This window comes from Rhododendron vialii, chromosome 8a, assembly GCF_030253575.1.
Source record: "Rhododendron vialii isolate Sample 1 chromosome 8a, ASM3025357v1".
In the NCBI taxonomy this organism is placed as follows: domain Eukaryota; kingdom Viridiplantae; phylum Streptophyta; class Magnoliopsida; order Ericales; family Ericaceae; genus Rhododendron; species Rhododendron vialii.
In genome coordinates this window covers 15784865-15798850 of record NC_080564.1, presented here as the reverse complement: position 1 = coordinate 15798850, position 13986 = coordinate 15784865, and the positions used below count along the sequence as shown (strand labels likewise).

Here is a 13986-nt window from a genome sequence, read left to right as displayed (position 1 = left end):
CTAATCCGATAGACTGAAAAATAACTGAAGCTAATGTTCCAATTCACCAAGGATACAAGGGTTATTTCTCAACTTTTCATTAGTATTCAGAAACAAGGTTTTCCACAATCAACCAGTCTTCACGGTTGAGATTACCCATTTATTGTTGAACGAAAATGTTTCCAACAAGTTCAAGGTGCAAGCTTCCAGGCACCCAAACAAACTTGGATGTCTTCAATAATTCAGATCTAGGGTACACCTCCCTATATACTAGAATCAGGGTTTTTCCAGATAGCCTTCATGCAAGACAGCAAGAGGATGGATTTAGTTGCATAGCCAGTTATCATTAGGACTAAGGTGCAATATTTTGGAATTAGGAGAGTGTTTAGTTGTAAACTGTTTGTTAATTCTGTTTAGTTTGTCAAACAGTTGCAACTACTTTGTAAAGCTGCATTTTGGGGGAAGCCATCCCTATAAAAACCAGAGAAGAAAGGAGAGAAGGATTTGTCGATTGTTTTTTTATCTTTTTTGACTTTCTTCCATTAATTTCCACATTCAGGAAATCTAACATTGATTGTAACCTTTATTTGGTCTAATAAGATAATATTTGCTAGAGCATCTTCGCGCTCTACTACATTTCTGGTTTTGGATTGCTTTTCCTGACCTTATCAATTGGTATCAGAGAAGTCAATTCTCAGCTGAGGCAAAGATCGAAGGATAATTGGCAGCAGGTACAAGATCTCCGAAGTCCAGATATATAAACGAATCAAAGAGGCCATCCATGGTTTGAGGGAGAGTACGGATAAGCAAGCAGAAGCCATGGCTGGAATTAAAGAATTGGCATATTCTCTATACCTTAATTGATATGGTTAATAAAAAGCATGCTTTTCAGTGGTCAAAACATGCTGAGTTAGCTCTCGATAAACTGAAATTAGCCATGTTCGCTACTCCAGGCCTGTCTTTGCCAAATTACAACAAAGTGTTTGTGTTAGAATGTGAAGCATCTGGCAAAGGTACGGGGGCAGCTCTGATGTACGAAGACAGTCCATTGCTTTCTTCAGCAAAGCTCTTGGTCCTAAAAATCTAGGACGTTCTACATCTGGAAACAAAATTGTTGATTGACTATTTGTGGCAGCATCAATCAAATGGTGTATTAAAAAACCAGACTGGATGTGGGGAGCTTATCAAAGCAACTTCCATCAACTAATAATAATTACTAGTTACTAGTACTATGATTGTAAATGACTTGAAGAATGAAGAAAACATCAGATGTTAGGCAGAGAATGTGAACACACACACACGCATACACTTACATCTTGACGAGAATAGGTGTAAGCCAAAGCCATCTTGGACTGCATATTGCCCCCCTTGGCGGCAAAGTAATGGTACATAAATGCCTTGGCTCTGTTCCATTCCCTAGTCATCCCCAAATTGTAAAGAAACCCTAGGGCAGACTGGGCGTGGGGATATCCCCCAGAGGCAGAGGCCTCGATCTCAGACGCAGCCTCCTCCATCAACCTAGGCTCGCCGGAACTCACGGAGGAGACCATATTGGTGATGCCCGAGTAGAACAGCGCCTCCTCCTCCTCGTTCTCATACTCGGACGCTGCTGCTGGATCTGCTGCAGTGGGCTCGAAGATCGGGCGCCAGGATCCAGGATCGAGGTCCTCGGGCTTGGTGTTGGAGTCGCCGAACTCGTCCCACTCGGAGGAGGAGTCATCCTCGGTGGTGGAAGGCGGGGCGTCGATGAGGTCGTCTTGAGAGAGTACGAGGACGAACGGTCGGGCGATGGCGGAGAGAGGGAGTAGATACAACAGCACGATTGCCAACAACAACAAGAAGAACCAGTTGTTTCTGGTTCTGGTGCGACGGGTCATCTCTCTCTTCTCCCTCCCTCGCTCTCTCTCTCTCTCTCTCTCTCTCTCTCTCTCTCCCTGAGTTTGGTTGATGCAGTATAGTGTAAATTAACAGGCTCCCTCAGAAAAAAGAAAAAGATAAAACCTGGAATTAACAGCCTTCCGGGGGAGTAGTTGTTTGCTTGTTGCTGTTCCTTGACACGTCAACCGTGGTCACCTACACCATTAGAGCTCTGCCACGTCAACCGTTTCAAACAATTTTAATTGGCTTATTTGTACGGATAATTCCTAAAATATTTTCAATATGGAGTATCAATTTGGTCTCTAACATACAAATTGCATCTATTGCATCACTAACGTTTACAACGTGGGTCTAAATGGTCCTTGAGGCTAACTCAGTCTGTGTTCACTGTCAAATGCAAGCGTTTTTGAAACTCCGTATTTAAACTCCGGCTAATTTTTACCAATTGTCCCCAAAATATTAATGAGATGTCAATTGATCCCCAATATACAAATCACATCTCACTTTTTGACCACACAAAAATTAACCCAGATCACTGAACAGAATGGGTTGGGGTAAGAATGTTTTTTGGAAAATAATCCTATCCCTAGCCACGCACAACCATAACCACTGTCGCAAATCCACCTCAACCGTCATATCCTATTTTCCCTGTCACCTCCCAATCGGCAAATACCACGGTCATCACTTAACCCCGATGTCTAAAGCTCTATTAATCAAAAAATTCTAGATTCATGCAACATCCCCTGAAACACAGAAAGTCATCATATTTACTCATTCTCGCATTGCCTATTCGCCATCATTGTTTCGATGACCACCATTTTTGTTTGTTCAATCGTGTTTTGCCGGGCAGCATCAGAAGGCAAGGGGAATAGACATGGTGGCTGGTGCGAATGGGGAGCGATGACTGGCCTTGTGATGTCCTGGTAGTTGAAGGTGGAGAACGTGTTGTTGTGTAATGGTTGTTGGTAATGGTGGTCGAGATTGGAATACGGTTTTGATTTTGATCCTCTAGGTTTTGCAAATGAAAAAGATAAGTGGTATTCGATAGTTTGTTTGATAAAAGACGTAATTTATTTGTTGGGGACTAAATTGACATTTCGCTAATACTTTGAGGACCATTAGTAAAAACAAATTTGAGATGTTTGGCTATAATACCCTTGTAATTGATAGTAAATGTGGAAGAAGGTAGCTCTATGGACCATTTAAACATGCGTTGTAAATGTTGGGGATTCAATAGACGCAGTTTATATTTTGGGAGCCAAATTGACATTTTAAAAATACCTTGGAGACCATCGTACAAATAAGCCCAATTTTAACACATCATATTCAATTTTTAACCATTTTACCCTTTAAGCTAGTATAGTTACTATATTACCCTTTGTAGTTGTAAAAATTACAAAAATGAAACCTAAATATGTTTTGACTAAGAAATGATATCGTAAAACCATTAATTTTTGCCTTGTTTGGATATCTTTTTGAAAGAAAAAAAATTCAATTCCAAAATTACTCATTACCACTACTTTCAATTATTACTCTCATTTCTCTCTCCGCTCAATACTCGTATCTCTAAACATTATTCTCATTTCTCTCTCTATGTCTTTCAACTCATTACCCATATCTCTAATTATTACCCTAATTTCTCCCTCCACTCATTACCCCAAAAACCAAATCCAAAAATTTTCAAATCTCCATCCAAACAAGGCATTTATTATTAAACCCTAAGTCTAGATATTGACCTCATAACCTTTGAAATTGTCCTTGGATATGTTCATATATTCTTCTTCTTTTTTTCTTCTTTTTTAGAATTTAATGGGATACTTGTATATTTTGTTTGTAAGGCCATGGAGGCTAAAGACTTGTAAACTTTTATTTTATTTTGGTAATGTAAATTTGTATATTGAGAGAATAGGGCCTGAAGGTGTATAAAATATAGTGTAGTTGGAATTTTATTCTAAAAAAGGCGGGTCACTACAACATCTATAGAAAGTAGCGATTTTTTATTTTTTCTTGAAATTATGTAGAATGTTAATCTTGTGAAATGTCTATAATTAATGTCATGTAGTTGACCCTGGAGAATTTAAGTTTGTAACGCATCTGCATCTTTCTTTGTAAACCAGCCTGTATTTGAAGCACTTGTTTAAATTCCTTATGATATGCAGCACTTGTTCGAATTCCTTATGATATGCAATTGAAACAAGTTCTTTTTAAAGGTATAAAAAGGGGGCTTTGAATGTGGGGGCTTTTCTTATTTTACTTGAGGGATTTAAATTAGTCCCTCCTGATCGTATTTCCCCCGAGATGAAAGAAAAGATAGGCAATCTGTTTTTTCAGAGCTATCACCCCAATAAAAAAAATATTCTTGTAATAGGCCCCGTTCCGGGTCAGAAATATAGTGAAATCACCTTTCCTATTCTTTCAACGGATAAAAAAGGTTAAACGAATGTATAAGTTTGCAAGGGGCATAACTCAGGAAACAAAAGAAAAAAAATGCACACTCCCCGGCACAACCCACTGAGGTGGGATAGTAACAAATTCATGCACAACTTGCACAGAACTGTATAAATATCCAAGATGCACTAAACATAGTAGAAAATGATGTCTAATATCATGCACAACCCGCAAGGCTGGGACATGTAACAACAAAGTAAGTAAAAGTAATTAATGACTTGTACAACCCGCAAAGCTAGGAAACATAGCAACAATAGTTGCACACAAGTAGTAATTAATGACTTGTACAACCCGCAAAGCTTGGAAACATAGCAACAATAGTAGCACACAAGTAGTAAAAGAAAGTCTCCAATAACACACAATTGTATACATTTTCTTTTTTGATCCACCACAATTGTCTACATTACAAAGCATCAAAAGATAGAGAGGAGATAATATATACTGCACGCACATGGAGCAAATCCTCAGGTTAGCAGAGACAAAAGAAATCGCTAACTTTGTGAATAGCCAGAAGAAGGCAGAGCAACCACAGAGAGAACTTTGAACGGCAGAAAATCTTGGCCAACACGTGCAACCATTACCTCAAGACAAATCTTGCCATCAACCTTGCCACCGCAACGAAAATTGCTGAAAATAACAAATAGCCTACTGAACCAGTAACTCACAACGTACAATGAAGTACATATCATTGCCTTAATCAAAGACTCGCCTGACCTTTCCCTATGGAAACAACAGTAACATTGGTACTTGGCCCAAAGGAAGATGAGCCTATAGTCTATGCTCAAGATAGATCATCGGCAAGGATCAGCCCCAGGGAAACTCCATCCCTAAAAAAGAACCTCGGATCACGGGAAGTGGAATTATCACTCCTAATTAAAAAGCCTATGCCATTGGACCACACGCCTAGTCCACCCGACGCTTAAAATGGCCACATCTGAGCTCCAAAGTCTTTATCATAACCCAATAAAATTCTAGTAAAGTCATAAAATTACAAGAATTGACCCCCACGTTGGAAATAGCAGTCGCACAAAGAACTCAGGGCCAAAGATGGATGAGACCTCCCGATTATGCTAAGGTAGATCAATGACTAGGATTAGTACTAGTTTAGTACTACAACATCTATAGTACTAATTTATGTTCATTTCTATAGAACAAGAGCCACAAAGTTTGCTTCGATCGCTTCGATATATGGAATAACGCCCCAAGCGTAGGGCTTAATACGTCAGTTGAAGCATGACAATCCGGAAGACCGGGATCGTACCCAATGGAATAATTAATACAGCTTTGCTGGATTTGTAGATGTAAGCTCGGGTTTTCGGCTTTTAGACAATCAACTTGGTTTTACGTGTGTAGTGGAAAGTAAAAGGGGCTAAATTGAAAAGCGAATAAACTAAGATAAAAGGCAGGTTAGGTTTAGAAATTACTAACACTCACGACTCAAGTTAAACTGCATTTCTCACCCAATTACGTGGTTCAGGATACACAATGAAGGTCCCCAAACCGAGAAATAGGATGGTTCGATTACCAAGCTAGCTCTAAAATTTATTTAGCAAATGCCTCGTGCATCAGAGCTCCAAGCATCATGTGTGGTAAGTAGGCGGTGCTCTTACCTACACATGATAAAGGAGATTAACAGTTTAGCGATTTGACAAATAAACCTGAACCCCACATCGATTCTCGAACCAAAGGTTTAAACTTTATGGTGAAAAACGCAATTCTACTTGAGCCATGAGGTGCTAATCACCCCATGACCTAACCTTGGAAAACTACTCACACATATCTATTGAGATATGAGCAAGCAAAAATTTACTTAACATAATTGAAATAACAATGTTAGAAGAAAATTAGTTTAAACGATAGATCAAAGGATTTACTACAACTTTAATGAAGATGACAATATCAAAAACTAATTAATTAAGACAGAGAATTTAAGATTCAAAGCTGAAAAATTGAAGAACAACCAAGAACAATTCAAAATCTAGATCTAGATCTAAAAATGATGCAATCAAATCTATTCTACTTGTTTGTACAAAGTGACATCATGGCTTTTATATCTTCCAAGTACGCGCACAGAATATTCTCCAAAATGCTCCACAACGTCCTCCTAAAGCCCTCGGCATCGATGGAGAAAGGCTTAAAGCTGCTGCTAAAAGTCTCGACATCGATGTAACGTGATACTTCCCATTGATGCCGAGATAGGTAGGGAACTGGTCACTAAGTACTTCGGCATCGATGTAACATTAAACTTCCCATCGATGTCTAACCCATTAACTGCCTGACTAGATAATCATCTCGGCATCGATGTAACTTTTCCCTTCCCATCGATGCCGAGCAGCTTAGCCCCAGCACTTGGTCTTGGTCACTGCTTTGTCTTGCTTTGGCAAGCCGTTGGGTCGTCTTCGGGTCTTGACATGCCTTGGGCCTTAAAAACACCTGTTAATAGGCAAATTCCTACAAAACAAGTCTAAGCTACCTCACGAGCAAAAGCAATTAAAAACCACTAAATTAACGAAAGAAATAACTAAAACTAGACAACTAGCGCACCCTTAATTGTATTATCGGGTGCTTATCAAAGTTCTCTTTTTTACCTGTGGATAAAGCTATAAGGGTTGGGTAAATAATCAATTAAGATCCAGAAATGCCAATCAATATTTCTTGGCCTGACATAAGCCCTTGTGAAATTGCATAGTCGATAAGTCTCTTGACACTTTTCCAATTACATCTAGGTCCAATAATACTAGGAATACTTGCACGTCCCAGTTTAGTCCAAATGAACATAATTTTCTATAAAGATTTTTGGGAATTTTTTCCAATAGCACTTGCATTATTACAATTTTCGCACTTTGAAATTCTCACACTTTAAAATTCTCATACTTCTACCAAAAATTTCAAACTTTAACTAGAAAATTCTCTCTTTAAAATTTGTACACTTCTGCTATAAAACCCTGACACATATCAGAGACAAAATAGGTAACATAGTCCCAGAAGGATTTATACATCACAATTAAACGAATAATAAGTCCACAAATAAGGACTTCCATATAAAAGTGCACGGTATGAAATCAATCTTTTTTACACACGTCCCTGTAAAAGGTTTCAAACCTAATCCAACTATCTCAACAATGTTGCCTGCATAGTAGAAAAATCACGAATATAGTCATTCCATTTATTTGCTGCAATAGTATCTCGCAACTGTGAGGTATATTCTAGTTGTTCTTCTTCAAGTGGAATGTCCAAAACTTGGGTGTCGGCATTTAACACTGGCTGCTGCTCAATTTCTAAAGGTGGCATTGGATTTTCCAATTGTAAAGCAGCTTCCTGTTCATACATTCTGAAGATCCAATCGTCCCCTTTCTCCACACGGATGTAATTGTGGATGGCACATGCTGCTACGACTAACTTCACCTGTGTTGGAAAAGGGTAAGGAGGTGTGGTCATCAAAATTGGGAAATGTGCCTCAAGGCCCCAAAAGTATGATTAATAGCACTATGTAGCAATGAGTGCTGATGGTTAAACAGATCTTTAGCATCTTGTGGATGTACACCACCACTATATTCACCACTACAAGAAATAATACTTTTGGCGACGGGAAAATATCGTCGCAAATAGTGGTTTACCATCGCTAAAGCCCTTTTACGATAGGGTCGCGATGGGAATGGGTGGTGGCAGTTGGTGGGGTGGCAAATACTTTTTGCAATGTGATTTCCCCATGGCGAATACTTTTGCGATGGGAAATGTAGCATTTATGACAGGAATAATCCCGTCGCAAAAAATATCACAAAAAATTTTAAAAAAATTATTAGCGACGGCTCAAGCCCGTCGCAAAAAAGAAAATTTCTTTAAAAAAAATTTCTTCGAATCGTGTGAGAATCCAACCAAATCAGAAACATTGAATTGAGATACAAAACTATTCTTAAACTTACCAAAACCAACAATTTACACATACAATTTGAAGTTCATATTCCCAGACAACCAAAATAAAAGAAAATAAACTAAAGACAATTTAAAATTCATGTTTCCAGCCATCCTTTTTTGGAGAACCTGCAAAATTAAGAAGCAATTTTATGCAAAAGCCATAGAAGAATAACAAGAAGGAATGAAAAACAAGACATATATTACTCAAATGTTAATAAACTTACTTAGCGGCTAGCACTTACTCCCACGCCGAGTCAGTCAAACATTTAAAGAATTAGACAACTACCAAAAAGAATAAAATCGTCTCTAGGCACATTGCTTGGAGACCATATCTAGGCATTAAACCAAGGTTGAACCAAAATAACAAGGGAAAACACTACTTCTGCAAGCAGCAATAAAAGCACCATAATGAATCAAGAGTTGCAGCAAGGTAGAGATATTAAACAATAATGAACCACTAGATATGTAGATCCTTTTATCTTACAAAGCTTTTCAATATTGTGCCACTCCAATATCCCAATGAACAAGAAGCAAAAGAAAATAAATCAACCTTCAGCACTTTCACATGTTAGATTCCAAATATCTGAAGATTTCTACCTCTTGGTTTCAAGATGAAAGTTGGGAGTTTGACGGAGGAATGTCTGACACCGGTTTTAATCTAACTCGCTACTAACATGTTAGTAGAAGCAATAAAAAACTGTTATGAAAATAATCTAAGTGTTGTGTCCCCCGATGTTTAGCTATAGCTACATAAGAAGAATATTGCTGACATGTTATAAAAAAATATCAAGATGACAAAATAGTTGGTTAACAACTCCATAAGGTAAAAAAATATACCAGTTGTTGAGAAGAGGTTCGTTGAGTACCTAATAGCACCCAGTCCACTGCTAAGGATGTCATCTTCCACAGACTCTTGGAGTTTACGATGCCCACTAGCTGCATCCGGAACCTACTTTTACAATAGCTAATATCATTAGTGAATTTAGCCAATGCATTAAACCTATTTCAACAATCACAAAAGCTCTTAAGCTCCTCTAGTATTTACAATCACAAAAATTAACGATATGATATATCGTATCCTAAACTACCTAAGTTTATTGTGCTTGGTCAATTTGATGCCAATTTTCAATATACAAGTGGCCCTCAAACCCCATTTAATTAAAACAAAAAAAGTAAAAAAAAAAAAGCACTAGTCAATTGTATGGATAGATTATCAAATGGGTGAGAACTTATGGTGAGAACTTTTAGCCACTTAGAGGACCCAATCCAGAGTCAAATAGCCTTTTAGAAAAAAATACAGAATCCTATGAGAATCTTTCTATCGGCCGTAACATTGATTTCACGGTCTCAACATCATTTCTTCACCCGTGAAGCCTGTTGCTTAAAAATCTCTCTGAGAAATTAATTAGCCGATCGCTAGATCCATTCCTTGGCCGCAACATCATTTCCTCGGCCGCCAAATCTATTGCTCGGCCGCCAGATCGTCTATTTTCTAGATTCTGGAACATTCTGTCAATCGTTTAATCCAATCACAAAACCCTAGCAGCCTTTTTCCGATGCGTTCGGGCCACGCAGCAGATTACGTTTAGAGGTCTTTGAATCCTAGAATATTTTTTTGATTCACGCCATTTGATTGGCCGAAGTGAGTCATCAATTGCCTATATAAAGGGGCATTTGGATTCTGAAATTAGAGACAAGAATATACCCTTTCTAATCACGAAATTTTGCCATTGTACTTTCTCAACTCCCTACTACAAAAGCCTTAACCTTTCGAAGGCAGCCGCTAATCCGACGATCAAACCCCGAAGTTCAAACCCTAAACCTAGGGTTTCAAGGAGCAAAATCAGTCAATCACACTCAATCCGAAGCAATCAAGCAACTGAGAGATCAAAGTGGTGAGGCCCAGGGGCCTATAGTTTGATCTCTTCTACGTTTTCGTACTATAATCATAGCGTTTTGATTTTCTGCTAATCATTTAGTCTGGTGTGAGGAAGAACAGCAGCTGGGGAATCAATCCCTCGGCCGATACATCGATCCAGTGGGATCTTTCGGCCATGACATCTATTCACCGGTCGAAGGATCTATTTTCCTGGGACAGTTTATCTTTCTGGCTTATTTGTAACGCCCCAATTTTTGAGAACATTATTTATAACTATTTTATTCAAATTTAAACATTTAATAAATAAAAGTAGAATAATAAGTCGTTATATCCCAAATTATTCACAAATCAAGATTTCATTTATTCAAGGATAAGGAGGGGTACCATGGGAAATTTCTACTCTTCAGGGTGGTTGTCTTCCTCAGCGATATTCTGCCCAGCTCCATACTTCTCCAGATTATAGTACGTCTCCTGTTCACCTTCTAAGTCTGGCATAAAATGCCAGGACCACAAAGTAACACTGTGAGCTATTAAGCTCAGTAGCTAACTCCTACCCCTATGTCCCATACTTTATCAAAAATAATATCTACTTTACAAGGCATCAAACATAACATTCAAATCAACAAATAGAGATATCATATCATACAAATAAAAGTGTCGAGTTTCAAGTTCAGAATAGTGTATTGTACTATGTGTCAAACGTCAATTACACGTATTATCAATTCTTTTCCTTTAGCACTGGTTCCGTTTACTCCCTCTTTCAGAATGACGGTCGACCATGCATTTACAAACTCTAGTTCCGCCGTTCCGGTCTCCCAGGTTTACTCACACATTCTCAAACACTGGTTTTGCCGTTCCGGTCTCCTAGGTTTACTCACACACACCCAAACTCTAGTTCCACCGTTCCAGTCTCCCAGGTTTACACATGTCAAAATTTCTCTTTTGCTCTTTTTCGTTTTCGAATATCGTTTCTCGTGTCTCGTACACATACATCATTTTCTCGCGAACACATTATTCTTTTCAAAGCTTGCTAAAATCATGTAGAACTAAATCCTACTTTCATGCTTTTCTAATAATAAAATAAAGTAAAATAAAACGTATTCAGTATGCTTCTTTTCTAAACTAGGACAAAAATCAGTACATTGGGTAAATGAAGTACAATGGGTTTGCTTCTTTTCTAAACCAAAACATAAGTCAGTAGACTTGGTAAATGGAGACTTTTCCCACGCCAACAAAAAGTGACAGTATGCTTCTTTTCTAAATAATACCAAAGTTAGACCCCGTTCCGTTTTTTTTAAAAACCTTCTTTTTTAAAAACAAGGTAATTTCAAACTCAAATATAACGAAAATGAAAAATAATTTTTCAATTTTTTTTGCACCGTTTAAAAGATCTCAATGAGATCTATCAAACAATATCCAAATTAATAGAAAAATTATTTGCGTAAATATATTATTTTTAACCTTAAAATTTGCCTTTTTTTTCAAAAAGAAGCTTTTTGAAAAAGTGGAACGCTCTCTTAGTACATTTGGCAAGTGAAGACTTTTCCTTCATGCCAATTAAACTCCTTTTCTTCTTTTTTTTTTTAAAGGGTCCAGTAATTACTTCATTGTTCCTTCATGCAACATTACAAGCAATTACTCTAGTTTCCTTTATATAGTGTACACCGGAAATTATAACTACAATGATAACATTTTAATTTTTCCAACAAACTAATTATGCGGGTAACTATAAAATTCTCTAGATCAATATTTTTTTTTAAATCAACGAACACGTAGCACTACTATATTTAGGTGAGTAGGTAGGAGGTTTGTACTTTACTTCTTGACAGTAGCGGTTTGACTACGATAGCGTCGGATCGGGTCGCAAACGGTACGTCTCTGTTAAACTTTAGTTTAACTGGACACTTAGCTTTTCCTTTTTAGGAAAAAAAAAAACGAATAGTAAAAAGAAAATGGAGTGGACTAATTGGAGAGTGGTTTCTAAGTGTTGAATATGCAACCCAACTTTTTCGGCTCTCTCTCTGTCTATTTCTCCCAGAATTTTCCAAAAGAGGAAAAGGAAGTTGGTGGGGTTGGTGGGTTTGGTATTGGAAGTATATATATAGGCAGACACTCCTCTTGTTTCTTTCTATCTTCGGCTCTCCCTCTTGCATAGACACATAGGGAATTATGGCTAGGTTTGGAGATAAAGTAGGTGATGATGAAGAAAATTCAAGGGTACAACTCATCTCTTCCTCTTCCAGGATTTAAGGGATAATGTTCCTAGTGCACTGTGGTGTGTGGGTGTAGGCTGTGTCAGGGAGATTAACTCTCATTTCTCTTGCTTCTTCCTCCCGCCCGTATCACTCTCTCTCTCTCACGTGTATATATATATATACACACACAATATCCCTTCTTTCATTGAATTGACAAGACTCCCATAAAATAAGGATCTCATGGGGGATGATGGTTTTTGGGATAAAATCCCTGTCTCTCCAAGTGGTGGTGTAGAAATGATAAAGGGTGTCAGAAATCAAATCTCTCTCTCTCCCTCTCTTGCCGAATTTACTCCTCTCTCTCTCATGCCTTGACTTGTCCAAGAAATCTACCTACTCATGGCCTAGGTTTATAAGTTATATTTTGTAGGATAGAAAACAGAGGGATTATGAGATTTGGTGTAGGTTTCTGTCCCCTTCTCTCTCCCTCTCACTCTCGGCCAATATCTCTTCTAATATATATATATATATATATATAATTATTTTCAAATGAGGAGGTCCTTAAAATAAGGACCTCCCCATTTCTTCTATTTTTCGATTGAATTTTGATGATCCGAGTCGCTCAATGTGTTCAGAACGTGATTTTAAAGGTACCCGCGAGAAATCGGCAAAAAAAATGACCGGGAAGGGCTTGATTTGAGCAATTTTTATTTGAACCGTTTGATAAAAACATAACAAAAATTGCTTGGATGAAGCCCTTTCCGGTTTTTTTTTTTTGCTAATTTCTCGTGGGTACCCTTAAAAGCACGTTCTGAACACATTGAGCGGCTTAGATAATCAAAATTTGATTGAAAAAGGAAGGTCCTTATTTTATTAAAATGAGGTGGTTCTTAAGAGAAGGGGGACTATATATATTCTTTAGATTGCCATAGGTTAATATAGTCCTGGCTAATGGGAATGAGATAAGAATCCCAACTTCCCCCTTACTCCATCTTCGGCAATCTCTTTCTCCATATATGAGTATGCATATTTATTAAGGTCTTAAAAATCTAAATTTAATAAATTACGATTTGTTAAATAAAATCCACACTCAAATAAATAAGTAAAAAGACAATCGAGTAACTGAAATTTTATTAAACTTATAATTTTATTGATAAAAATTAGGGTCGTTACATTATTTCTGATGCATGTGTTGATTATCGTTCTGGCTAACCATATCAACTGTTTAAAGGCTAATAAACAGATTATGTGTTGGAATTAAATAGTGCATGTATTAATCTTATGTCGAACAACTATGAGCCAGTCTCACGACTGAGCAAAGATGGATGCCTAACACCTTCTCCTTATTGTACCTATGGCTTCCGTACTCGGAATCTCTATATGTTTTTCCTAGTTTTTATAAACTGGGTGGCGACTCTGTTTTAATGATAACCGTTAGCGTGTGGCGATGTTCCTAGCCGTGGGAATATCCACGATCTTGGTTTATGAAGCAAGCAACCAAACAAACACCAACGATCAATCTGTATGGCGATGCCCCACTTAGGGAGGTGTCTACAGAATCTTCTTGGACTTCTGGCGAAATATCTGTCTTCACACTCCGAAAGAAATCTTATGAGATAGCCATAATTGCATTAAGGTCATTGTTGAAATGGTGACCGATGGTTTTCCCCGAGTTTCTGAATAGCTCTAGTT

The 13986-nt window shown here is 37.8% G+C and overlaps 1 protein-coding gene and 1 long non-coding RNA gene across 5 annotated transcripts in view; both read right to left on the bottom strand.

Annotated features, from left to right (window-relative positions):
- LOC131336005 (ERAD-associated E3 ubiquitin-protein ligase component HRD3A) overlaps positions 1 to 2017 on the bottom strand; it is a 28566-nt gene extending 26549 nt beyond the window's left edge. For 2 of the 4 annotated variants that reach the window (XR_009202716.1, XM_058371610.1), the window contains exon 1: positions 1293 to 2017. Coding sequence is in view for 2 of the 4 variants with exons in the window: in XM_058371610.1 (XP_058227593.1) it covers positions 1293 to 1856 (564 nt within the window). In the remaining 2 variants the exon portion in view is untranslated. The remainder of the gene's footprint in view (positions 1 to 1292) is intronic. The other 2 variants (XR_009202715.1, XM_058371609.1) reach the window with 1 other exon arrangement.
- A 6150-nt stretch (positions 2018 to 8167) lies between these two features.
- LOC131336004 (uncharacterized) lies at positions 8168 to 9442 on the bottom strand. Its single transcript, XR_009202714.1, has 2 exons — positions 9058 to 9442; positions 8168 to 8346 (listed from the first exon to the last, which is right to left on the bottom strand). It is a non-coding gene; the product is annotated as an uncharacterized LOC131336004 (long non-coding RNA).
- Between the last annotated feature and the right edge of the window lie 4544 nt (positions 9443 to 13986).